This window comes from Gambusia affinis, linkage group LG13 (assembly GCF_019740435.1).
Source record: "Gambusia affinis linkage group LG13, SWU_Gaff_1.0, whole genome shotgun sequence".
In the NCBI taxonomy this organism is placed as follows: Eukaryota; Metazoa; Chordata; class Actinopteri; order Cyprinodontiformes; family Poeciliidae; genus Gambusia; species Gambusia affinis.
In genome coordinates, this window is record NC_057880.1 from 23,471,966 (window position 1) to 23,495,859 (window position 23,894).

Consider the following 23,894-nt stretch of genomic DNA (forward strand, 5'->3'; position numbering starts at 1 on the left):
TTTTAGTATAGCCCTAATACTCTGTTGTAATACAAAACCTCTGCAAATATCTGCAGACTGCATAAATCTAAGATTATTTTTTGATAATCAATATTTCTAGATATTTAGAGACAAAATTAGCTTTGTTAGCCATTAGCAATTGTTTTTTGTTTATTTATTTTTGTCTGAGCCAAATGGAAAAAAATGTCTCATTACAGCCGTAGTCTGACTATATGTCAGTATTTTACCTTTTATATCTTGATTGGTGTAGCATTAGCTTGACGTGACATTTTAGGGCAAAAAAATACAATGTTGTAGAAAAACTTATCTACAGAAAGGTCTATAGAGTCTGAGTGGCATGAGAGACCTCAGAGTAGCATTTTGACAGAATGATTATATGGAGAAAAGTGAGACTTTCCTTAACCACGGTCTCACACAGTTGGGAGAATTGTACTTATATTTGCCTACAAACAATAACAATACAGGTCTGAAAAAGAGCAGAAATTCTGGCTTTCTGAATGCCGAGTTATTGGCACAAGCAGAAATTTGAAACAGGATAAAATTACAGGCAGACTCAGCTTGAGACGGATCACCTTTAAATTTGTTTGTAGGGTGCCGGTTTGCTAATTACTCAAGTTACAGTTTCTCTAAATTCCTTCTTCTGACTGGATAAATCGGTGGATAAATTTGTTGAATTCAAACTTGAGCTCAAGACTTTGCCATCCCAACTATCATATGATGATCTTTATTTTATGCTACTAAACAAAATTCTTGATCAAAAAGTTTATAAAATGTTTAAAAAATATAAAAAAAAAAACGATATGAAAAACTTATGATATATGCCCTTTAATGAAAGATGTGCATTCTTTGGGAAATATACGAGTTAGTCTACAATTTCTCTCTTTAAATTGATAAAAACATAGCAAGTTACTGCATAACAAAATGTTATTTATCAGCTGATAAAATATGATCTTGATGATATTTGATTTAGTGATATAATCTTACAAACTCTAGATAATATAGTTTCTAAAAATGGATAATAAACATTTTCATTTTCTTGTGAACTCCTCAGTTTTGTTCTACCTTGGAGTATTTTGGCATGCCACACTACAAAACAACCTTAAAAATAACGCAGCTGTAGGTCCACAATTCGTCCGAATTTAAAGTTTTGAAATTAAAAATGTAAAACTGAGTCTCCCATGACAAAATTTCAAAGCTAAGAACTTCTTCTCTTCCATAATTTTGGAGATAAACTTAAAAGTAATTTCCAAAAACAATAGAAATACTTATGAATTAAGCATTCATATTAAAGCTGAAATGTCTTTCCTGTAACGGCATACAGCGACAGAAATAAACAAAAAAATGATTAAAATGGTTATAAAAGAAGGTACTTTTGAGGCAAAAGTCTTGTAGAAGAAGAGAATGATGGGTTTTGAGCTCCTTTGGTAAAAACGGCATTCTCAGCTCAGGAGAGACTTCTGGTATTTCAAGAGTCTCAGAGCTAGCTCCTGTTTTGTCCGTCAATCCTCCTGGTTTTTGTCTTTGCATTTTATCCATGTTTTGCCGTCAGTCCATGTTTGGTTTGTGGTCTTTCACAAGAAGGATTTGGAGGAGCCGCCACATCACGTGATCAAGCAGCAGTTGATACAGCGGGGTCCCAGTCTTCTCTTCATGGATCCCTTCTTCCTCTTGGGAGCCAGAATGGCGATGATGGCCTCGTCAAACACCGTCTTCAGGCCCTTCTGGGTCAGCGCTGAGCACTCCACGTAGCAACACGCCCCGATCTGACATGGAAAACAGGAGAAACCGTCACAATTTCAACATTTCTTAACACATAAGAGCCGACACAACAGGTTAAACTGTAATAAAGTAACACAGGAGAGTTCAAAGTGCGGCCCAGGGTCCATTTGTGGCCCTTGGACGGATTTTTTGTGGCCTCCAACTGCAGATGGAGGCTTTTTATTTGTAATCAGGGTAAAATTATGAACAACATAATTTTTGGTATGGAAAACATTTGGTTCAACGCAAAGTATTTGTGTTTTTAGAACCAGAAAAACTGTTTCTGATGGCTCCAACTTACATTTAAGACCTTTTAAGGCTCTTTAAGACAATTTTGAATGGAATTTAAGACCTATACCTCCACAAAAAAGTACAAACTTTCAGCCAACTGTGATAAATTTGCTTTTACCCATTATCAACACAAAAAGCTAGCTATCAAGGGTATATTGGCAGCTAGTTAGCGGTAGCCTCAGCCATCTTGAGTCACAAAATGCCATTCCGGCAGGTTTTTTTGCCTGATAGAAAAGCCCTGCAAGAGATAAACACACACATAGTTCTGTCAAGACAAAATTTAAGACCAGTACTTTATGTATTTAAGGCCAATTTATGCTTTAAAAATTAAATGAAGACATTTTAAGGCCTTAATTTTAGATACATGAATTTAATACTTTTTAAAGATTTGCCAGCACTCTGTAATATCTGGAGACTTTTACTGAAAAGCTGACAGCTGCACTCAGGTCAGCTTTTAATTTATTTTACTTGGCTAAATATAGCAAGAGTTTTGAAAGAAAGAGAGAAAGAAAGAGAGAAAGAAAGAAAGAGAGAAAGAAAGAAAGAAAGAAAGAAAGAAAGAAGGAAAGAAAGAAGGAAAGAATCTTTGTTTTCTTGACTCAAGTACTTTTGACTTGATTTAAGTACTTGACCTCTGACCTCAGATATGCAGCAGTCAGAAATTGTTTAGTTTTTTTCTGTGGCTTTTGAAGGGGAAATATTATTTTTATACTCCCATTTGGGTCTCAACTGCTGGGAAGATTGCTATTATTGTATTTTAGGCAATAAAATGTAAATTTTCTTATTTAAAAAGGAAGTAAATTATTTGAATGTTTGCATCTTTTAATGTACTTTTAATATTGTTTAAGTAAGTGGTTAAATAGAAATATGTAGAATGTGCCACATTTTAATAATTTTAAACTCCTGCTTTTATAAAACAAGTTATCAGGTCAAAGGTTGATTCAGTTTTCCTCACACAGCATTCTCCATTTTTAATGTTTAATAACAACATTATGGGAATCGGTTTTGCTGTCTTAAACACTTGAAGTTAAATAAAATAGTTTTTTAGGCCAGACCTTATTTTGGCCTCAGTTTTCCAGAAATGCATGGCGTGGCGAAGGAAGCTTCATAACAATTTATTATTATTATTTTTAAGTGGGTAATTCTTTGCAGACCAGATTTAGGATTTATATCCTGCAGCCCTGAACTCTGCTGGACGTCCATATTGACCAGGAATGTTTTCCTGGACTCATTTTACAGCAAAGAATGCTCAAAAGTCACATTCCAGAAATTAAACTCTTATGTTAACATTCCTGCATCAAATTCACACGCAGGAATCTAACAGAGGCCATCAGCTCCGTTCTGTGACAGTAAAACTGAACATAGCTGCTTCTCGCTCATCAATTGATCAATACGAACCTCCTTGGCCAGTTTCTGTCCCTGCTCCGTGGCGATTGGCTTCTCCTTCATGTTGTTCAGTTTTGCGATAGTCTTAGGATCATCACGAAGGTCAATCTGGAAAATATTAGCAACCTTTTGTCTGAGAGAGCCAGTAAAACAAATATATGCATGACTAATAAACAAACTGATTTCACTTGTTTATCTGCAACAGATGGAAGGTTTTTATTAAAGTGATTACATTTTACTACTTTAGAATGTGAGAAATAATGCATAATTAGTCCTAACTTTAAATATTAATGATTGTTTTGAGTAGGCCTGTCACGACAACAAACTTTGCTGGACGATTAATCGTCCCACAAGTTATTGCGATAAACGATAATATTGATTTAAGACTAATTTCAATGTAATGCACTTTCTCAAAGAACGATTAACTTCAAATTGTAACAAACTTTTAACATTGGGACTGGAAGACATTTTAAATATCCAAATTAAATAAACAAAACAACAGAAACTACAAATTGAAGGTATTATGAAGTCTCTTTAAACAAAATTATCCTTACAAAAACTGGCTAGGTGAGACCAAAGCAGCAGACCGAAGACTTTTGTCATCCAGTTTTTAGCAGAAAAGAGAGAAAAGAGAAAAACAATAATGCAAATGTAAATTATTGAGTTTGTTTTAATCTATCATGTGATTAATTGATTTATTGATTTATTGCAAGAGGTCTAGTTTAGAGTCTAAAACAAAAAACTGTCATTTGTAAAATAACATGAATGCATGCTTGGATCAACTAAAGTGATTAGAGCTGAAATTATTAATCAGATTAATCAAAATTACAAATATGAATATTTTTTTTTTAATTAATAAAATTGCATAATTACTAATTTCAATAAGAATAAATGAAATCTGTGGTAAGAAAATCAATAAAAAGCTAATCTAAAAGTGCCAGAGAGCTACTTAAAATTAGTGCTGCAACGATTAATCAGTTACTGAAATAATCGTCATCAGAATTAGTAACCCATTAATCGTTAAATGCCAGACTCTAAAAAGGTTGTTTGGTGAAAGAATAATACATTAAGACCAGTAATTTTGTCAAAACTGTACAAAAATAGGCATACATTTTGCATTTAAGATAAAAATGAAAAGCTTTTGTCTGTAAATATGTTCCACTCAGAAGTCCTCTAGTAGTTTAAGCTTCACTCGATTCTGTAAAAAACATTTTAAAAATATTTTTAAAGAACTCCAATTATTATAATCCCTAATTATTAATTGATTAATCCAAAAATATTCAACAAAAAATATTAGCGACCCTTTGAGTGCGTCAACAAAACAAGTCGTGATTCAGTTTTCAAATTCTGCTAAAAATTTAAAAAAATTAACAAAATCTCTCATAGAGTATCTTTTTCTGTCTAATTATTAATCTGTTGATTTTGAAAGATATTCAACAGATCAGGCCTGCGCTGTATGGATGTTAAATTAAGCAGAAACCGCTGAACTTTTCGCATGTTGACGTTAGAAGCTGTATTGTTGTAACCAATAGAAAAATTCAACTGCAGTAGCAGCAGCTCAACCCAAAGAGGGCAGCACTGAGGCAGTTTAAGGCAAATATCGAAGAATTAAACAAGTTTACACAAACATGTCACAGAAACATAAAGATATCACCCTTAATTTTACCTGCAAGAAAAAAAAGTTGATTTGAAGTTTACTCTTTAAGTTGATTATTAATATGCTTAATTATTGATTTTACCACTAATCCCTGTTTATTTTTCTAATAATCTTCAACTGAAGTGCAATTATTTTTCAAATAAAATAAAAGAATCATCACATTATTTTTCTTAAAAGGTGTAACAGACATCTGTCGATGCAAATTAAAATATTTGATCCTCCAGATTGATTCTGTCAGCTTGAGAGTGATTGGTTTATAATCTGAGCATAATTTTATGCAGCACACTCAGGTTTATGTACATTTTGCAGAGTCAAAAAGCTTAACTCTGCAAATGAAACTGGGATTTCTCAACTCCAAACATAACCATGCTCAGCTTCCCTTCCTGATTTTGTGCAGCACTATTTCAGGGCCAGCCACGCGGCTCCTCTCTGTGTTTTAATCCGCTGCAGTTCCCTTCACCTCCTCACCAGCGATAACAACCGTCTCCAATCAAAGCTTCCATCTGCTTTTCTTTTCTCCATCGTAAATGTCGTAGCAGCCTTCGCACACAGCCGCAGAGCAGCAAATGAGTCATGATGGGGACTGATAAAAGAGCGCACAACATCAGCTGACACAACATAAATCAGACACCCACTCTGTCCTCCTCATCGCCGCTGCGCCGGGGAACACTGACCAACACGCCAGCTAACGATAAAAGATGTCCGTCTGTTGTTTTACTTTATAAAACAATAAATCAAACATTATGGTGTTGTAAAACGCCAAAAAAAAGATCAATAAAACCACATTGTAGTAATTTATAGCAAGAAAAAAACTGCAGTGTTTGCGTAATCTGCATTTCTACAACAAACACATGCACAACTATTGATGCACGCAAGCACTCTTTATGCAATTTATGCAAAGCCTCTTCGATGTGGGGGATTGGAGTCAATCAATCTTTGTAGAGGACTTCAACACAACAAAGACAGAACAAAATGTTTTACATAAAAAAGAAAGAACACAGGGGGCAATGAAAAACAACTTAAAAAACAGAGGGAAGCGTAAAAAAACAGAAATTTAAGATAAACTTCAGTCTGAAAAACTGAATAAACCGAAATGTGTTGATGACAGTGATAGAGAGACTAAAATTTTGAGATTAAAAACATGGATCATGAAATGCCAGAGTGTGTTAATGCAAAAATACAAATAGTAAAAACCACAAATAAACAAAAATTGCTTATAAATGAAAACTGTGGTAAGAAAACCAATGAAAAGTCAATCTAAAAGTGCTGAAAAAAGACTAAAAATTTTATCTGAAACGATTAATCTGATTAATCAATTACTGAAATAATTGGAAACTAAATTAGTAATCCATGAATTGTTAACTGGAGTACACAGACTCAAAAAATGCCATTTGCTGAATAACACAATAAGAGCAGTAATTAAGGCAAACCTGTACAAAATAAACACATCCATTTTTCATTTCAGATAAAAAACCTTCTTTGTTTACCAAGATATTCTACACAGACCTCATCAAGTATCAGTTTTAGCTTCACCCGGTACAAATCCAGTAAAAAATCTCCTATTATCCACCTTTTGCCATCAAATTATTGATAAAAAAATATCACACGGCATGTTTTTAGCTGCTGATCCATCGTTTGCTGCACCTGATCAATGTTCACTAAAGGACAGCTATGTTACTGCATGTCAGTCAATAACATTTTGATTTTCTCATTTAAAATAGTTAATTATTTGCATCCTTTTAATCAATCAATCAATCAATCAAACTTTATTTGTATAGCGCATTTCAGCAGCAAGGCATTTCAAAGTGCTTTACATCAAATCAAACACAAAAACACAATGCAACATAGAACCAACAATAAACACAATATCAAGTCAGATTCCGTCAATAAATTTGTAATTGATTACGTTTCAAATAAAACTCTAAACAAGTGTGTTTTTAGTTGAGATTTAAAGGAAGTCAGTGTTTCAGCTGTTTTACAGTTTTCTGGAAGTTTGTTCCAGATTTGTGGTGCATAGATGCTGAATGCTGCTTCTCCTCATTTGGTTCTGGTTCTGGGGATGCAGAGCAGAACCAGAACCAGAAGACCTGAGAGGTCTGGAAGGTTGATACAACAGCAGCAGATTTAATACATTTCTAATACTGCATTAAAAGGCTTAAGTGGTTGAATTAAAAATCTGAAGAATGTGGCAATTTTTTTTAATCTGATTAATTGATTAATTATCAGAATAATTGATTACTAAAATACTCGTTAAATTAATTCATTTTAACAAAACTCGACTTCCTGGACAGGAAGTAAAGCTCTGACCTGGGTGCCAATCAGCAGGTAGGGAACGCTGGGTGCGTACTCCTGCAGCTCCGGCACCCATTCCTCACGCACGTTTTGGAAACTGGCCGGGTTGACAACGGAGAAGCAGATGAGGAAGACATCTGTCATCGGATAGGACAAGGGCCTCAGGCGGTCGTAGTCCTCCTGCAAAGACACACCAATGCAACGTCACCCTTCACGGACCAGGAACGTTTTGGTAGTTCATGTCAGCTCCTGAACATCAGAGGAACTAATAGTTATCAGATAGTATACTATCTCAGCAGCACTGTGAGAAACTCACTAAAAGCCACAGTGACAACTTTGTAAATTTTCCATTTCCACCCTGAAAATATCAGGGTGGAAACACAGATGTCAGATCAGATGCTCTGCTGTCCTCACTGAAAACTAAAAGTGTTTTCACCCCTTTTAGTTCTGCAGACTCGGTTCGATTGGGGACCAAAAATGAAACATTTGTTTTATTTTCAGCTGCTGTGGTTCCCTTTCACACTGCACTCAGTCAAAGAAACCAAACTCTTTTAAAAAACCTGTTCCCCTCCTCGCCTGTGGGGGCGCTGCACCCAGAGCCATGAAGGAAACGACACTGACGGCAACTTCCTTCCACCATTCCTAACTCCGACTTTGCATCCAACAGAAGTTGCAGTCAATGCTCCTCAAAAGGCAATCGATATTAATTGTGATTTCTTTTCTTGTCATTAGCTTCCTTCGTCTTGTTATGACGGTACTGTTCCATTGCTGAATAACTTCAAATTGATCAATATTCATTATTACTTGCTAAAACAGTGTGCTGTTGTGTGACGTTGATGTTCTTCTGTGCAGGGCAGAGAAAGACTTGAGGCTGGACTTGGACTTACCATTCAGAGACTTTTTAAAGGGACTTGAATTGACTTGAGAGAGATGTTAGAATTAAGGCTGTAACAATTCCTCGAATGATTTGAGTACCTTGATTATTAAAATTTCTCGGGCCACTTTATCAGCCTTGAAGCTTCGTTAGATTATGTTTTATTATTTAGCACACCGTTTTCCAGCAAGGTGATTATTTATGTTGCGCAACGCTCTCACTATGAGTTGTTGACGAAAGCTAAGCGCTAGCAGCATTACGTCCAATTTCCAAGTTTGATCAGGAGGGATTTTATCAATTGACAATAAAGTCCGGGTTTTTATCATTTTTTTGGTGGCCAATAAGCATCAGTGATTAAAATCAGTGATTTTAAGCACCCTTATAATCACTGATGCAACGCCTGGAGTACGACAGCTTCTCCCCCCGCAGCTGCTGCCTGGTGGCCGGTTCAGAGTGAACGTGTGAAGTGTAGCTTTACAGACGAAAATAAATTTCATGTCATCTCGGTCACAACAAATGGGTGGTGGAGCGTGCTGTGGCGGTACATAGCTGTCAGATGCTTTCTGCGTGTGACGAAGGAGCCAAATCCTGTCGTTCACATGGACACAAAAGCTATTAATGGCGGGCAAAGTGAGAAAGTGAGTGAGAAAGACGTAAGACTGGAAATAGACTTGTGGACAAAGATTTTAAACTGGACTTGGACTTGAAGAAGTGATACTCAAAATTCTCCTGTGGAGAAGTTTCTTGTCTCAAAGACATGAGACTAGAAATTTACTTTTGGAGGAAACTACTGGGCTTGACATGGTGGAGAAAGAAAAATAGACTTGAGAATGTCTCTGTCCTCAGCTAGAAAACTGAAAAAAGCCAAAAGTCATAGGTCATGAAGGTTCTTCTGAGTCTGACCCAAGACAGACCACTCCAAAGGAAGATTACAGACATTGTGTTTCCAAGGGAATGGACAGGATTTTTGTGACCGAGGTCCAATCCTGGTGCTTCTAGGTACCAAACTGTTGTATTGGCACTGATGACGAATCTATGATAACACATGCCGTCCTGGCAGTCCAAACTGCAGACGAGTCGACTTCGCATCAGTGGATGTGGGATGATGAGGAGAAATGATTCACCAACGTAGGAGCTGCCTATCCAATTACCTCCCAATGAGAACAGCAGGAGTTTTTCAGAGAACCGTCAGAGAGCTTTCAGGTGATGTGATGAGCGTTTGCACGTCTCCAGCGACCGACGGGTCTGACATGACGAGGATGAGAAAAACCTTTATTTGGTACCCGAACCAAACGTAGCTACTAATTAAATCCAGATGTTTTAACATCTACTTTGATGGATTGATGAGGCTAAAGATGCAGTATGGTTAGGATCAGTCCGATTCTCTTTTACAGAGGCAAGAGAACTGCAGTGTAAATTTTAAAAAACAGCCAAGATCACTGCTTTTCTAAAACCCAATCAGGTTTTTTTCCTCCCTTGTGTCCAGTACTGTCAGATATCTGCTGTAAATCACGCTCCTCCTGTCTCTCCATACATGGTACCTGCTACTCGGGATGATGAAGTGCACCGCGTCCTTTCTTCTTCTTATCCTTCTCTGAGCTGCAGACTGTAAGCCACTCAGCGGTTTACTGTAAACAGAACTGGAACTTGTCTGATTCAGCTCCGATTCCTCAGTAAACCTCCAACTCGTTACCAAACAGAGTAAAGGCCTCCGTACCCTCCAGGCAGTCCTCAGTTTAATCTGCGCTTCCCCCGCAGAAATGTTTACACTCCTGCCCAGACGCTTAGGATGAAAGTTTCCACCAGAAATAAGTCACAGTTTTATTAGCTCAGTGCAAGAGTTCATGAACGAGACATGGTGTGTCTGCTATAAGCGTACAAAACGGAGAAAAAATGGTCGACCAGCATAAATACGACATGGTTTTACATTATCGCAACAATTTAAAAGATTGAATGAATAAATGCTCCAATCTCTTTTTAAAACGTTTAGGTATTGTTACACCTGGTGGTCCGGCAGACTCGGTTTGATTGGGGACCAAAATTGCTGCAGTTTTTCCATTTTCAACTGCGGTTGTTTTTCACACTGCACTGCGTCAAACTGAACTCCTTGGAAAACCAGTTCCCCTCCTCGCCTGTGAGGGCGCTGCACCAAGAACCAATGAAGGAAAAAACATGAAAACCTCTGAAGAAGACACCAAGCGCAACTTATGTCTTCACGAAATGTAAATAAAAACGGAGCGGAGTCGGATTTTAGCTGTTGTAAGATTTCTCTTTTGTCTTTGGGAAAAGGCCACAGACTATTTCTCCCGCTAGCATTAGATTCTCGTGTTTGTTTTGTTTCTATGTACCCAGAACAGTTCCCTCTTTCAGCCAGCTGACTTGCAGTGTGTTCCCTCATCATACTGCTAAAGAAAATGCCACTTTCTCCACCAACCTCTTTAAAAGGAACGTAAATTGTAGGAGCGAGAAACCAGAGACAATCATCAGGTTGGAATCAGTTCAAATTGTTAGTTTATGATCAGAGCAGCAACTAACAATTATTTTACTTATCAATTAATTGGATAAAATAATTTATACACTCTGCAAATTTTTTATTTAAACCTCTTTTTAACACAAAATTAGAAACACATTAATAAACAAATAATTACATAAACTTTTTATTGCCTAAAATGCAGCAACATTACAGCATTACCTTGGTGAAATTTTGATCATTTCAGCCAAACAAATGCTTCTGACATCAACAGGTGAAAAGGTCAGACCTTCCTGCTTGAATGAGCATCAATACAGTGGATTATTTTTAAATTACCTGATTAATAAATCTACAGCAAAAGGGGCTGATTGGGAGATTTTATTATAAAATTTGAAAACCTTTTGAAGCTAAAAATACCACATATTTAGTTGTTTTATCTTAAATGCAAAATATTTAGATTTTCTGTACAATTTCGGCTTAATTACTGCTCTGAATGGCCTTTTTTTAGTCTTCATACTGCAGTTGATGATTAATCGGTTGCTAAGTTTGCTTGTGATTACTTCAATAATCACGATTAATCACAATTAATTCGATTCATCGTTTCAGTCCCATTTTATTCTAATGAGATGTTACTCTCTACCCTTCTTTTTAAATCTGAAAAATTTATTGCACTTGTAATAACAGAGGATTTAAAAAAAAAGTGGAATCCTTTAATTTCCTATTGTAAAACAAACACCTGCACAAGTCTGTGCTGTTGCTCTGTTCGCTGGAGTCTCAGAGATTAGTTTGTAACATTTTCCAGTTCCTCTGTTTCTCATTCGTTGTTGAATTTCTTTTGCTCTTTAGATATTCTAGCCTACTTCCTGTTGTCAGACAGGTTTGTGTTTCAGGTCTGGCAGTAATCAGCGGACTCATTTGTCCACAGTTTGAGCTTTGTGACGGTAGCATCGACAAGGGTGACACAGTGCAATGATATCAGTGAGTCACTCCCTCCTCCTCCACCTCCTCCTCATCTTCTCCCACTCTCTCCTCTTCGTCCTCGCCTCCTCGGGGCCCAGTAAACCGCCTACAGTAAATCAGCAGATTCAGAGACGCCTGCACCAACATGGCCGACGGCAGAGAGGGCAAGCCCCGACTCAGACCCAGCTACACTTCTGCTCCTCTGATGTGCAAATCTGCACATTTTAGACAGTCGTATCCAAATGCAAGAATAAAAGCGACGGTGATTAATGATGAATAATTACAACGCCATCTGTCTCAGCATGCCTGCATGGTGAGAACATCCCATCAGTTCAACACCAAAACACAATTTTACTTTTAAGAGCAAGAGAAAAGCCGCACTCTGCCTGGAAAAACTTGGATTATTTTGTTCGCCAAATTTCTCACTACAAAAACACAAAATCCTACCAAGTAGTTTCTAGTGGAAATGCCAAGTACACTTAAAATGAGAAAAAAGTAACTTTTCAGCAACATATAGGAGTTTGTTTTAGTCCAGTAATTTCTTTACTAGTTTCTTAACTAGTGAAATAATCTGCCAGTAGGACTAGAATTGGGTTGCTAGGCGACGGGCAGGGCTTGGCTGGCGTTGCTAGGTAACGACTGGGAAATAAGTGAAATAATCTGCCAGTGGAAGTAAAACTTTTTAGGATCAGCATTAAGGAATTATTGACTTAAAACAAGCTACCATGTCTTGCTGAAAAGTTACTAAAGTTTTTGTTTAAATTTCAAGAGCACCAAGACGTTTGCACTACAAACCAGACAAAAATACTTGGTAAGATTTTGTGTTTTTGCAGTGCAGGTTTACAAAGCAGAACAGTTTTTTTTTTCTGTATTTTTTTTCTGCTCTTTATGAACTTGAATGTCAAGAGCCGAATCATCCAGGAGTCAAAAGAGCGGAGACATGCTAACATTAGCACTTTGGCTAACTAGCTTGTTTTAAGTCAGTAATTCCTTATTAATAGAAAAGTACTTGTTTCACATGCAGATTTTTTATTTATTTATAACAAGACATTTTTTCTATAAGTGAAATAATCTGCCAGTGACTCTAGAACTTTTTAATCAATATTAAAGAATTATTTACTTAAAACAAGCTCCTATGTGTTGCTGAAACGTTACTTGTAAGTTAGTTTAGTCTTACTTTAAGTCTGCTAAGTTATTTGAACTAGAAACTGGACCAGAAATCATTTTTGTGTTTTTGCAGTGCTGATGACTTCATCACACGTTTTGTCAAGTTACAATTTATTTAAAAATGGAGCTTTGTAAACTCTCTTTTTTTAACACTAAGAATTAGAAAACAGAAATAATCATAAACAGCTAGCCTGCTGCCCAAACAGACGTTGGAAGCACAAAAACGTGGCATCATTACCGACGCCCTGACCGGATCCAAATGTGAGCAATCCTGCAGCTGCAAAAAAATCTTCCCCCCCAAAAATCTGTGTGAACGGATTCCGGCCTGGACAGCTGATTAGAGGAAGAAAGGCAGAATGATACGACTGCAGCAGAAAGTTTGGATTAATGCTGGAAAGACCAGAACCGCCATGGAGGGTCGGCATGACGACTGCGCCAGCCGAAAGAGGATTCAGTGTTTCTGGATCTGGACCAACGCTGCGTAATAAATGAGGTCAAATTTTTGCTCCGACTTTCAGCCATCGGATGGAGACGTTAGCTAGACATTTATCAAACAAACATGGGAAATTATTGCTGTTAGCTTGTAAAGTGTGAGAATATTTCATATTCAGTCAAAATGTATGAAATGCCATCTAGTTGCAGATTCATTGCAGGCTCATTTAATGCCACAGTTTGACATTTTCTCTGGGTTTGCACTGGGATTAAATGACATTTTATGAACAGGACCAGTAATCCCCTGGAGTACCGACTGGTTGCCAAGCAGCTGGTTGGTGGGAGGCTGGTTTGTCAATGCTGGTTTGTCAACAAGGCGACAGTTTCCTCTGAGCAAATTATTCTACTCTTCAAAACGCACTTCATTTAAATCACCGATCATCTGTATAAAAGCAAAAAGCAGAAGGTTTGCAGCCCTGCAGAGTAAAGCTGCGTGTAAAAACATGATGCCAAGACGAAAAGACGGCAGCAAAGGTCAAAGGGCTCAATGCACATGAAATGTCTCCATCTCCACTACTACAGGTCGGTACAAACGTTATTTTAGTTAACTGAAATAAATAAAAATGGAAATTAATTGGGAAATCTGTAACTAACTGGACTCTGAAAGGATGGTAGTTTTAACTTGCACAACTTTTGCACTTTGGTGATAAAATAAATATTTTGCACAAAATGTTTTCGGTAACATTTAATGTGAAGGGCTGTGCATAAAACTGACAAACATCACGGATACTCCAATGTTTATTGTCATGAAGTGTCATTCGGTTAATAATGACACTTTTAATGCAAAGGCGCATTAAAAGTGTAAATTTTTCAGCGTTATTTACTTGCCAATTTTTGACTTTCACAACTGTGAAATTTCCTTTTTGTTTCTGGAGAAATCCTGAGATGAATCTAATAATTTCTGAGGGTTTTTTTTCTTGCAAATATTTTATTTTTGGGGCTCAGAAATTTAAAAAAATCTTTGAGATTAATCTAAAATGTACTGACTTTTTTCTCAAAAATGTCTTTGTTTTTCTAGAAAATATAAAAATGTCTGAGTTAAATAATGTCATCTTAATGCAGATTTGCATTAAAAGTATCAAGTTTTCAATATTTTCTCAAAAATGTTGACTTTTGGAACATTGAAACTTATGGAAGAATTCTGAGATTAATCTAATAATTTCTGAGTTGGTTTTTTTTTTGTAAACATTGTATTTTAGGAGCTCAGGAATTTCTTTGTTTTTTCCTCTAGGACATTTCTGAAATTAATCTCAAAATTTCTGAACGACATTTTAATGCAAAGTTGCATTAAACTGAACACAGAACGACACTTCAGGACAACGGTAATAAACATTTATAGACTCCTTCACGTTTACATGTCATGTCCGTTTTATGCAGCCCCTTCAAATAAAGTGTTATCCAGTTTTCCAACCAGGAAATGTCTGTCATGTCCTAAATTCATAGTTGGATGCTGCATTGGTGTGATTTGTCTCATCAGAGGAGACCGGCTCCAGCCTTCACCTCCATCCTGACCTGATACCCTGCAGGAGGCTTGAGGCTCTCCAGGCCTCAATCCTCCTGCAGGCGGTGCAGCAGGGCTGTTTGGGGATTTGGATTAATGGGTGAAGTGAAGTGGCAAAGGTGATTACAGGATGTGCAGCTGAGTGTGAGGGCATCTGACGGGCCGAGCGAATGAGGAACAGGCCAAAAACAAAGTGTGGGTTAATAGGGCAGCGAGATACGGGTCATGGCACCTGAGTTTCTTTTCCCCGAGGCGTTTCCATGGGCACCGCAGCACTTAGCATCCACTTCCTTCTCCTCATCAGGCGGGCAGCGCAGCTAGACGCGGCTGAGTGCAGCAGGAAGGGGAACAGATGAATAAGTAAAGACTTTCCCCTCTGCTCCCGCTCGTCGTGTTCAGTACGGATCGGGTCAATAAGCAGAGCGGGACTCTGGATCAGAACCTCTCAACGAGTCCAGAAACAATGATGGGACACGCAACAAAGCCCCATCATTCAGCCAATACCTTATGGGACGGCAAAGCATTGTGGGAAATTCGTCTGTCTGGGGAGTATAAATGTTACAGACTATGAGATGAAGATGAGGAGCATCGACTCAGACGAGGAGATGATGAAGACGTTTTACAACTTTTTCATCGCTTTGTAACACAAAACTCCACGTATGTCAACACAGTTCACTTTGCTCACTTAGCTTTCACTTCACAGCAGTATGAACAGCCAAATTTAGACATTTTCACCCCAAAATAATAATAAAATCAGATACGTATCCGATTATTTTTAAAGCGCCTGCAGTCATTTTATCCAACTTTTACATCATAAACATGAGACCTGCGTCACATTCCTGCACCAAAAGAAACCAATGTTTTTTAAAAAAAATGCTCAGAAATGACCCTATTTTTTGTAAAAAAAAAAATCATAAATGAATAAATAAAATAAAATCTGAGGTTTCATCTCAGAATTTTTCAACTTTTCAAACTTAGAAATTTCCGAGTTTTTTCTAGAAAAATTTTGAGATTAATCTAAGAATTGATAAGTTTCTCTTGCAAATGTTAAACTTTTGGAGGTCTGGAATTTCCTTGTTTATTTCTGAGAATAATCTCAACATTTCTGAGGTTTTTTTCTTTGCAGATGTTTTATTTCTGGAGCTCAGAAATTTCTATGCCTTTTCTAGAAGAATCTCAAAATTTCTTAGTTTGTTTCCTGCTAATTTGTAATTTGGAACTCGAAAATTTTTGACAATTTTCTGAGTCTCAAAATTTCAGATTTTTTGTTTTTTACGCAAATTTTTAACTTTTCAAACTCCAAACTTTTCCTATGTTTTGAAGAAAATTGCTGAGACTGATCTAAAAATCTCTGAGGTTATATCTCAAAAAAATTCATCTTTTCAAACTCAGAAATCTCCAAGTTCTTTCTTGAAAATTTCTGAGATTAATCTAAAACATTTTGATGTTTTTTCTTGCAGAGGTTTGACATTTGGAGCTTAAAAATTCTCTTGTTTTTCTAGAATATTTTGGAAATTTACTCCTCCATTTTTTTTATCTTTAATGCCCCTGATGCGTCGTTGTAGTAATGTGACAAACTTAAAAGAGGTACGAATACGTTTCAAAAAGCAGTCACAAAATTTATGAGCACAATTAAAAGGAAAATGAAACTGATGAGCTGAATTTAGCCACTTCAGAGTGATTCCTTCTCTTCTACCTCCTCCCGACCAAATCGGTCTGTCTCTCTTCCTCTTTCTGACTCCGTCTCGCTTTCCTCTCCTCCTCCTCCTCCTCCTCCCTTTGGGGCTCAGGGTCTTTGATCAGACTCTGAAGCTATAAACATTACCAGCTGGCCTTTCGCTCCACATGAGGAGGTCAGCCGAGGCGGAGGACGGAGGGTGGGGGAGCGGTAACTCTACTCTCTGCGGGCGGCGGCATCCGTAGCAGACATCTGGGGGAACTTCTCCATTTCAGAGACACTCTCTGATTCAGCTAAAATCAAACCGTCCCCCAAACACACACTCACTATGAAACTGACAAGAAGGTGGCCTTCTGCTTTTCCCCAGCCAGTTGTAACACTTCTGCCATCTGTTTTCTTCAGCGAAACAGTAAAAACAAAGCTACAAGTTAGCATGCTAGCTAGCTAGCGATGTAGCTTCGTAATAACCGTCGCGTCTAAAACAAAGTTGAAGTTTTGAAGCTCGTCAGTTTTGAGATAAACAGATTGTCTTAAGTGTAAACGGTTCACCGTTCGCCATATCCAGTTTTAGGCTGCTGGGGGAGATAAAAGGGCAAAGGTCACACCGGCTGAGCTGCCTCTAGTAAATCCTGCCTGCATACATTTAATGTTTCTTATGTCGCACTGCCTGTAGGCCCAAAAATGCTGAATCCACTTCCTTCCTCATGCAAAGTCTCAGAGCTGATTTTTTTCCTCTTTAAAAAGATAAAACCTAAAAATAAATGCTGTTCCTGCACCATTAACCAGAAGTCTTCTGATCCGTTAATGGTGCAGTACTAAGTTTTTATTTTAGCTAGCATCAGCAGGAGGAAACTCCTAAACAAACTAGAACGCCTGAGAGAAAAAGCTGCAAATCTATTCATTTATTATATAATAATGTAAAAACATCATTTATTATGCTTCAGTAGGGAAGTTCAGGTATACCAGCAGCAAACAAATATAAGACTATAAAAAGAGAAGTAAAATTATCAAGTTGTCCAGGAAGAGCAACTTTACAGTGTTGGAAAATACTGTGCAGTTGTTAAAAACAGCAAAGTTCAACGGACCAAGATGTGCAACTGAGTAGAATAACTTAAAAACATGTGTATATTGGAGCATAAAACACAATAAACTGTTTAGAGGAAGTGAAAAGAAATTTGCAAACAAGAATGTGTAAAAAATATTAAAATATTATTTGAAATTAAATGAACTACAGGAAGGATCTATAATAACGCTCCTTTGTCCACCAAGGATACAGAAGTTTAAGAGTGCAAAGAAGGATCAAAATCTAGAAAAACAAAGAACAGTGGTTGCTGTGTGTCAGTCAGTTTCTGTGCTTAGAAGTTTGACAGTGCACATAAAATCAATCCAAAATCTAATCGCAAGGTTTCATTTCACATATTTTAAACAGAGAATCACACTTTAAAAAGAAGCTTGGAGACCGCAGGCTCTGATCAGCAACTTCAAATTTTACAAAAAAACAAAAATGTAATCCAGTTTGAAGTAAGCAGTATCTTGTCAAGATCTGAAGAATAAAATCTCCCATCTCAAAAATTTTCCACAGTAAACCTGGTTAGATTTTTTTCCCCATTTTTAAATTTGTTTACTTTTCTATATTAGGGCCACTGTAGATAGAAAAAGGAGGAGTACATTTCTGCACAAAAAGTTGCACGTTTGTGAGAAACAAAAATCTAAAATTTTGTGATTAATCTCAGAAATTTTCTAGGAAAAACTCAGAAATTTCTGAACTCAAAAAGTCATACATTTGTGAGGAAAAAAAAAAACTCATAAAATTTGAGATTCATCAAATTTAGGACATTTCTGAGCTTCAAAATTATTTGAAAAAAGTTTTCTGTGGAACATTTCTAAAATTAATCTCAAAATTTCTGACGTTTTTCTTCCAAATTCTTTGCAGAAATTTGCTCCTTGTTTTTTATCTACAAACTAAGACGTGATGCAGAATTCTACATGCAAATATTTTAAAATGTTCACCATGAAAGCACCATTTCTATTTACTCCCTTGATTATTCATCCTTTATTGAAACACCAACACAAAGCAGCACATGTTTGTAAACAGACTCATGTTGTTTCTTTTTAAACTCTTTTGCAATTAAACATTTGAAAATGTGGCAGCCATTTATACTCAGGCATTCTGAGTCAATATGTTGCAACAACAGCTGCATGTCGTTTGTGGTATGGCTCCACCAGCTTCGCACATAAGCAGATTGAAACCCGATAATTTTAATTTGCATGATTGTTTCTCCTTCTACCAAAACCGGGTGACAAAGTCTTCAGTCTGGAGCTTCTAAACTCTTTTTTAAAGGGAAGTTTTGTTTACAGAACCTTCAGGATCCATTTTATTTGCTGTGGGATTGCTTTATTTATTTATTTTCGTTATTTAAAATGTCTTCCAGTCCCAGTGTTAAATATTTGTTACAGATTAAAGTTTATTTATTTCTTTATTTTCAACTCCTGCCACCAATTCTCAATCGGATTTGGGTTTATGACTTTGACTAGACCATTCTAACGCTTGAATAAGCTACTTTTTGATGCTCTGACCGTTGGTGAAGGTCACAGTCCTGCTGGAAGGTCAACTTCATCCCCAGTCATTCATCGTCTGAGCGCCACACTGCTGGACAGGATAATCAGCATGATGCTGCCACCACCATGTTTCACTGTATGAATAGCGCTATCAACGTCGACCAAAAAGTTCAGTTTGGGTGTCAAGCAGCTTTGTTGACTAGTCCTCATTTATACTGGCTTGTGAAAACCATCAAATGAAACGTCTACACTGCAAAAACACAAAATATTACCAAGTATTCTTAGTCTAATGTCTAGTCCAACTATCTTAATACACATTAAATTGGATAAAACTAACTCAAAAGTAACTTCTCAGCAACATACAGCAGCTTCTTTTAAGTACATAAATCCCTAATTTTGATTAAAAAGTTCTAGTTCAACTAATTATTTCACTTACAGAAAAAATGTAAAGTAATTTGCCGGTGGAACTAGTACTTTTTCATCAATACTAAGAAATTATTAACTTGCCAAAAAGTTACTTATAAGTTAGTTTTGTCTTATTTCAAGCGTACTAATATATATTTGGTGTAGAAACTAGATCTTGGTAAGATTTGGTGTTTTTGCAGTGTAATCAGTCAAATTCTCAACAATCCTGTTTTCATCGTAAAACAAAGACAACGAATGTCGCAAACGTCTCGCAGCGAATAAACCAGCGCTTTGTCTTCTTCCGTCTGTGCTGAAGACTGGCTGCGCTGCTGAGGGGGAAACATTATTGTGTGTGTGTGTGTGTGTGTGTTGCAGTCTTCAGCACAGTCTCAACTCCTGAACACCCACTGAATGACACATTGTGGAGAGAAAGCCCAAGCATTAGGCAGCAAAATCTGTGACATCAGTACCGGACATAGGAGCCCTGTTCTGCGCATAATAGAACTATTGAAGCCCCTCGCTGCCATCGCTGTCCACGACACACCAGAGTCTGGCAGCAAACCCATGTGTGAAAACCATCACCTGTTGCAGCTTAGTGGCTGGGAGCCCCGTGGGCGTTTTGGAGGCCCGCTTGGATAGCTTTTGGCCCATGGAAGAGCACATGGGAAAAGTGCTAGACAGACGGAAAACACGCAGCGCTGAGGAAAATCATTATTTACCCCCTTCTATACAGCACAGGAAAAAAATTAAGACCACTTGAAATAATCAGTTTCTCTGATTTTACTCTTTATGTTTGAGTAAAATGAACTTTGTTCTTTTATTCTATGAACTACTGACAACATGTCTCCTAAAATACCAATCAAAAATCTATTATTTATTTGCAGAAAATGAGAAATGGTCAAAATAACGAAAAAGATGCCGTGCTTTCAGGCCTCAAATAATGCAAAGAAAACAAGTTCATATTGATTTAGAAACAACAATACTGATGTTTTCACTCAGCGAGTTCAGAAATCAATATTTGATGGAATAACCAGGAGGTTTTCAGTGGGGTTCACTGAAAAAAACTAAATCTTACCAACTGCTTTTGGTTTAGTTTCCAATTCAAATATCTTAAAACCCTTGAAAAAAGACAAAACTAACTTAAAAGTAACTTTTTAGCAAGAAATAAAGCCGATGGAAAAAGTACTGGCAGATTATTTGATTCATAACAAGACATTTCTTCCATATTGTGAGTTAATTTATCTGCCAAAGAAAAAGCACTTCATCAACATTAAGGGATTATTTACTTAAAACAAATCTCTACTTCTTGCTGAAAAGTTATTTGTAAGTTTGGTTTGTCTTATTTCAATAAGATAAACCAATTGAAATAAACTTGACCAAAATTACTTGGTAAGATTTTGAGTTTTTGCAGTGCTCTTAATTTTTTCCAAAGTTTCAGATAGTAAAACTTGTTTCCATACTTGTTAGGTTGTGAAGTAAAACTAGAAATTTTGGAAAGTATACCCGGGCCTGATTACAGCCACAACAAGGCGTCACTAAACTACGTTCTCAAAGCAAACAAACGCGACCCAAATCTCTTTTGGGTCCCCAGTTTTGGTTCAATTGGACACCAAAACAAATGTAAGATTTGTTACATTTTCGGAGCAAATTCCTTCATCACAGAATGTGAACAAAAATGGCGTCAGATTTTAGCGGTTGAAGGATTTCTCTTTTGTCTTTGGTCAAAGACCACAAGCCATTTCTCTCCGTAGTGCGTTTGTTTTTGGTTACATTTACCCAGAATGCCTTGCACTGTAGTCCACTTCCTGCTTTAGGAGGATCTCTGATCTACTTGGTTTTCACACATGCATCGAAACGGCTGCAGAGTTTTGATGCAGCGTTCGCTTCAACCGAACCGAAGTTGAGATTTTTAGGCAGATTAGAGTTCAGTTGAACAAATTAAAATGTGGATTCACCACAAATGAATCCGACTTTCTAGACAAACAAACTGGAGTTGGATTAAAGTGGACCAAACACAGTTGCTGTGAATGCTCCCTTAGATCACAGTTTTAAATTAAATTAAATTAATTTAGTGGATGATTATTTCAGTAATTGATTAATCCGAATAATTCTTTCAGCCCGACTACATTTTATATTTACTCAGTGTATCTTTAATGAGCTGAAATATTTAAAAACATGCCCACAACAGGCCTGCCACAATAACAAATGTTGCTGGCCGATCTATTGTTCCAGGAATTATTGCGATAAACGATAATATTGTTATTTTGAGACATTAATGGCATAATAATGCAAGGACACATTGTGAAATAAAGTAAACTTTAAATTTTGATGAACATTAAACACTGGAACTGGAAAACATTTTAAATATTAAAAATAAATAAACAAAACAACAGAAACAACAAATAAAGTGAATTATTTTTTCTCTGGAAACAAAACTGTCCTTCAAAAAATGGGATAGTTGAGACCAAAGATTTTCATCATCCAGTTTTTGGTAGAAAGAGAGAAACAACAAATTTGTTTTAATATTACATGTGATTAACTCATTTATTGCTTATTTTGACAGGCCACAAAACAAAAACAAACAAAAACTGAAAGGAGTAAACACTTTTTTTCCACAGCACTTCATGTGACAGAGGGAAACTGAAAACATACCTGGCCAGCTGTGTCATACAGTCCCAACAAGTACTGCTTCCCTCCAACGTTGACGCTCACTGCAAGACAAATGACAAGAGCAGTTGAAAGGTGAGGGTGGCGCCAGGGCTGCTGGTCTCAGGGACTTCCAGCGCCTCTGAGGCAACGGAAAGCCGAACAAGTGGTTCTGATTACAGCAACAGATGCAATGCAGTTGCAGAAAGAGTGGCAGAGAAGTCAGGGGGGATTCAGTCACGCCTCTCTTCCCAGCTTATTGCACTTCAAGCTGGGAAATTAACCCCAAACAAAGAGAAAGGAGCAGCTCAGTAAGTCGTGATGTCATGGTTAGGAGAAAGAAATGTGACCCCACCTGCATAATGATCAAACACCGTGGGCACATACTCCTCTGGAAAGGCGTCGTTGGCATAGCTCATCAGGAGACACGTTTTACCCACTGCGCCGTCTCCAACCACGACGCATTTCAGCATGATAGAACCGGTTCCGTTAGCCATGATCCCGGCCGAACCACCACCATCTCCCCGACGCCCTGTTGTTCCGACCTGCTGCCGCTGCAGCTGGGTGGGGATCCCCGCACCGCGGCGGGCATCACCAGCCTGGGAGGCGGACTGCGCGGTGCACCGTGTCGGGCTGGAGCAGCATCCCTCCTGCCCGCCACTGGCTACGGATCCAACCCGGAGTTTGTTCCGATGTATCCACCGGATCGCTCGGTCTGAGGAGATGTGTGGGGGTGTTTTCCCCGTGAAGGCAAGGAGGGATCGAGTTTTGTGATCCGGCGGGTCCGCTCCCGTCCGCGGCGTGTCCTGCTGCCTGACGCTCCCCGGCGCACTGAGCCGCCGCCGGCGCCGCTGCTGCTGGACAAGCTGGGTGGAGAGGCGGAGCCTGGCTTTAAAACCGAAAAACCAGCCTGCAGTCCGCCTGCTGGGGGATCCTGGGTTACAGGACTAGGAGGAATTACATCATTAGCAACACATCGGAGGAAAAAGCAGGGCCGTCTCTAGAATTGTCGGGGCCCGAGGGGAAAATGTTGTTTAGGCCCCCCCAGTTTAACAAACTACGACAAATAGATTCTTAAAGGGGCAGAACGTAACTTTTATTTATATATATATATATATATATATATATATATATATATATATATATATATATATATATATATATATATTCTTGTTTTTTTAAAACAGAAATCTGTTTTTAAAAAAACAGATTTCTGAAGAAAAACATTCAGAATTGAACATCAAAACCTGCTGTGTGAACTTAGCCTAACACCTTTTAATTTTGGGGTCATATCAAGAATATAAATGTATTAATAAAATCCATTGACAAAAATTAAATATCAAAGTGAATTAAATATTCATATTTAAATAAATCTTGAAATTAATTAATATTGAATAACATTGAATCCCTCCAGAATTTTGTGATTTTTTTTTTCTTTACTAACAACATCGATCACAAACTAACTTGACATCAAGTAAGGCCAAGGCAGCAGTGAGGTAGAAGTAAGAAATACTGCCCCCTATTGGTGGGAGTTAGCATAACTTAAACCCAACGTATTTGACCATCTTTGTGAAAAATTTGCAATAAACTAAGTTATGAATTAGCGCAACAAAATCTGTTGATAAATGTTTGGAGTCTGGAGCCTTGAGGGCTTATAAAAGTTTGTGAAATGAGACGTCAGAATGTAAAAAAAAACTCATTTGGGGATTGAACTTTAGTAACCTACTGTCTCCATTTTTTAATGACTTTGTGTTTTTG

The 23,894-nt window shown here is 37.5% G+C and overlaps 1 protein-coding gene across 1 annotated transcript; it reads right to left on the minus strand.

The window, feature by feature from the left end:
* Positions 1-790: 790 nt before the first annotated feature.
* rhoq (ras homolog family member Q) lies at positions 791-23,167 on the minus strand. The gene is made up of 5 exons (XM_044135860.1): positions 22,492-23,167; positions 22,143-22,201; positions 7,400-7,564; positions 3,448-3,543; positions 791-1,763 (listed from the first exon to the last, which is right to left on the minus strand). The coding sequence occupies exons 1-5, from the start codon at positions 22,631-22,633 to the stop codon at positions 1,602-1,604; spliced, it is 624 nt and encodes a 207-aa protein (XP_043991795.1). The 5' UTR covers positions 22,634-23,167; the 3' UTR covers positions 791-1,601.
* Positions 23,168-23,894: the final 727 nt, after the last annotated feature.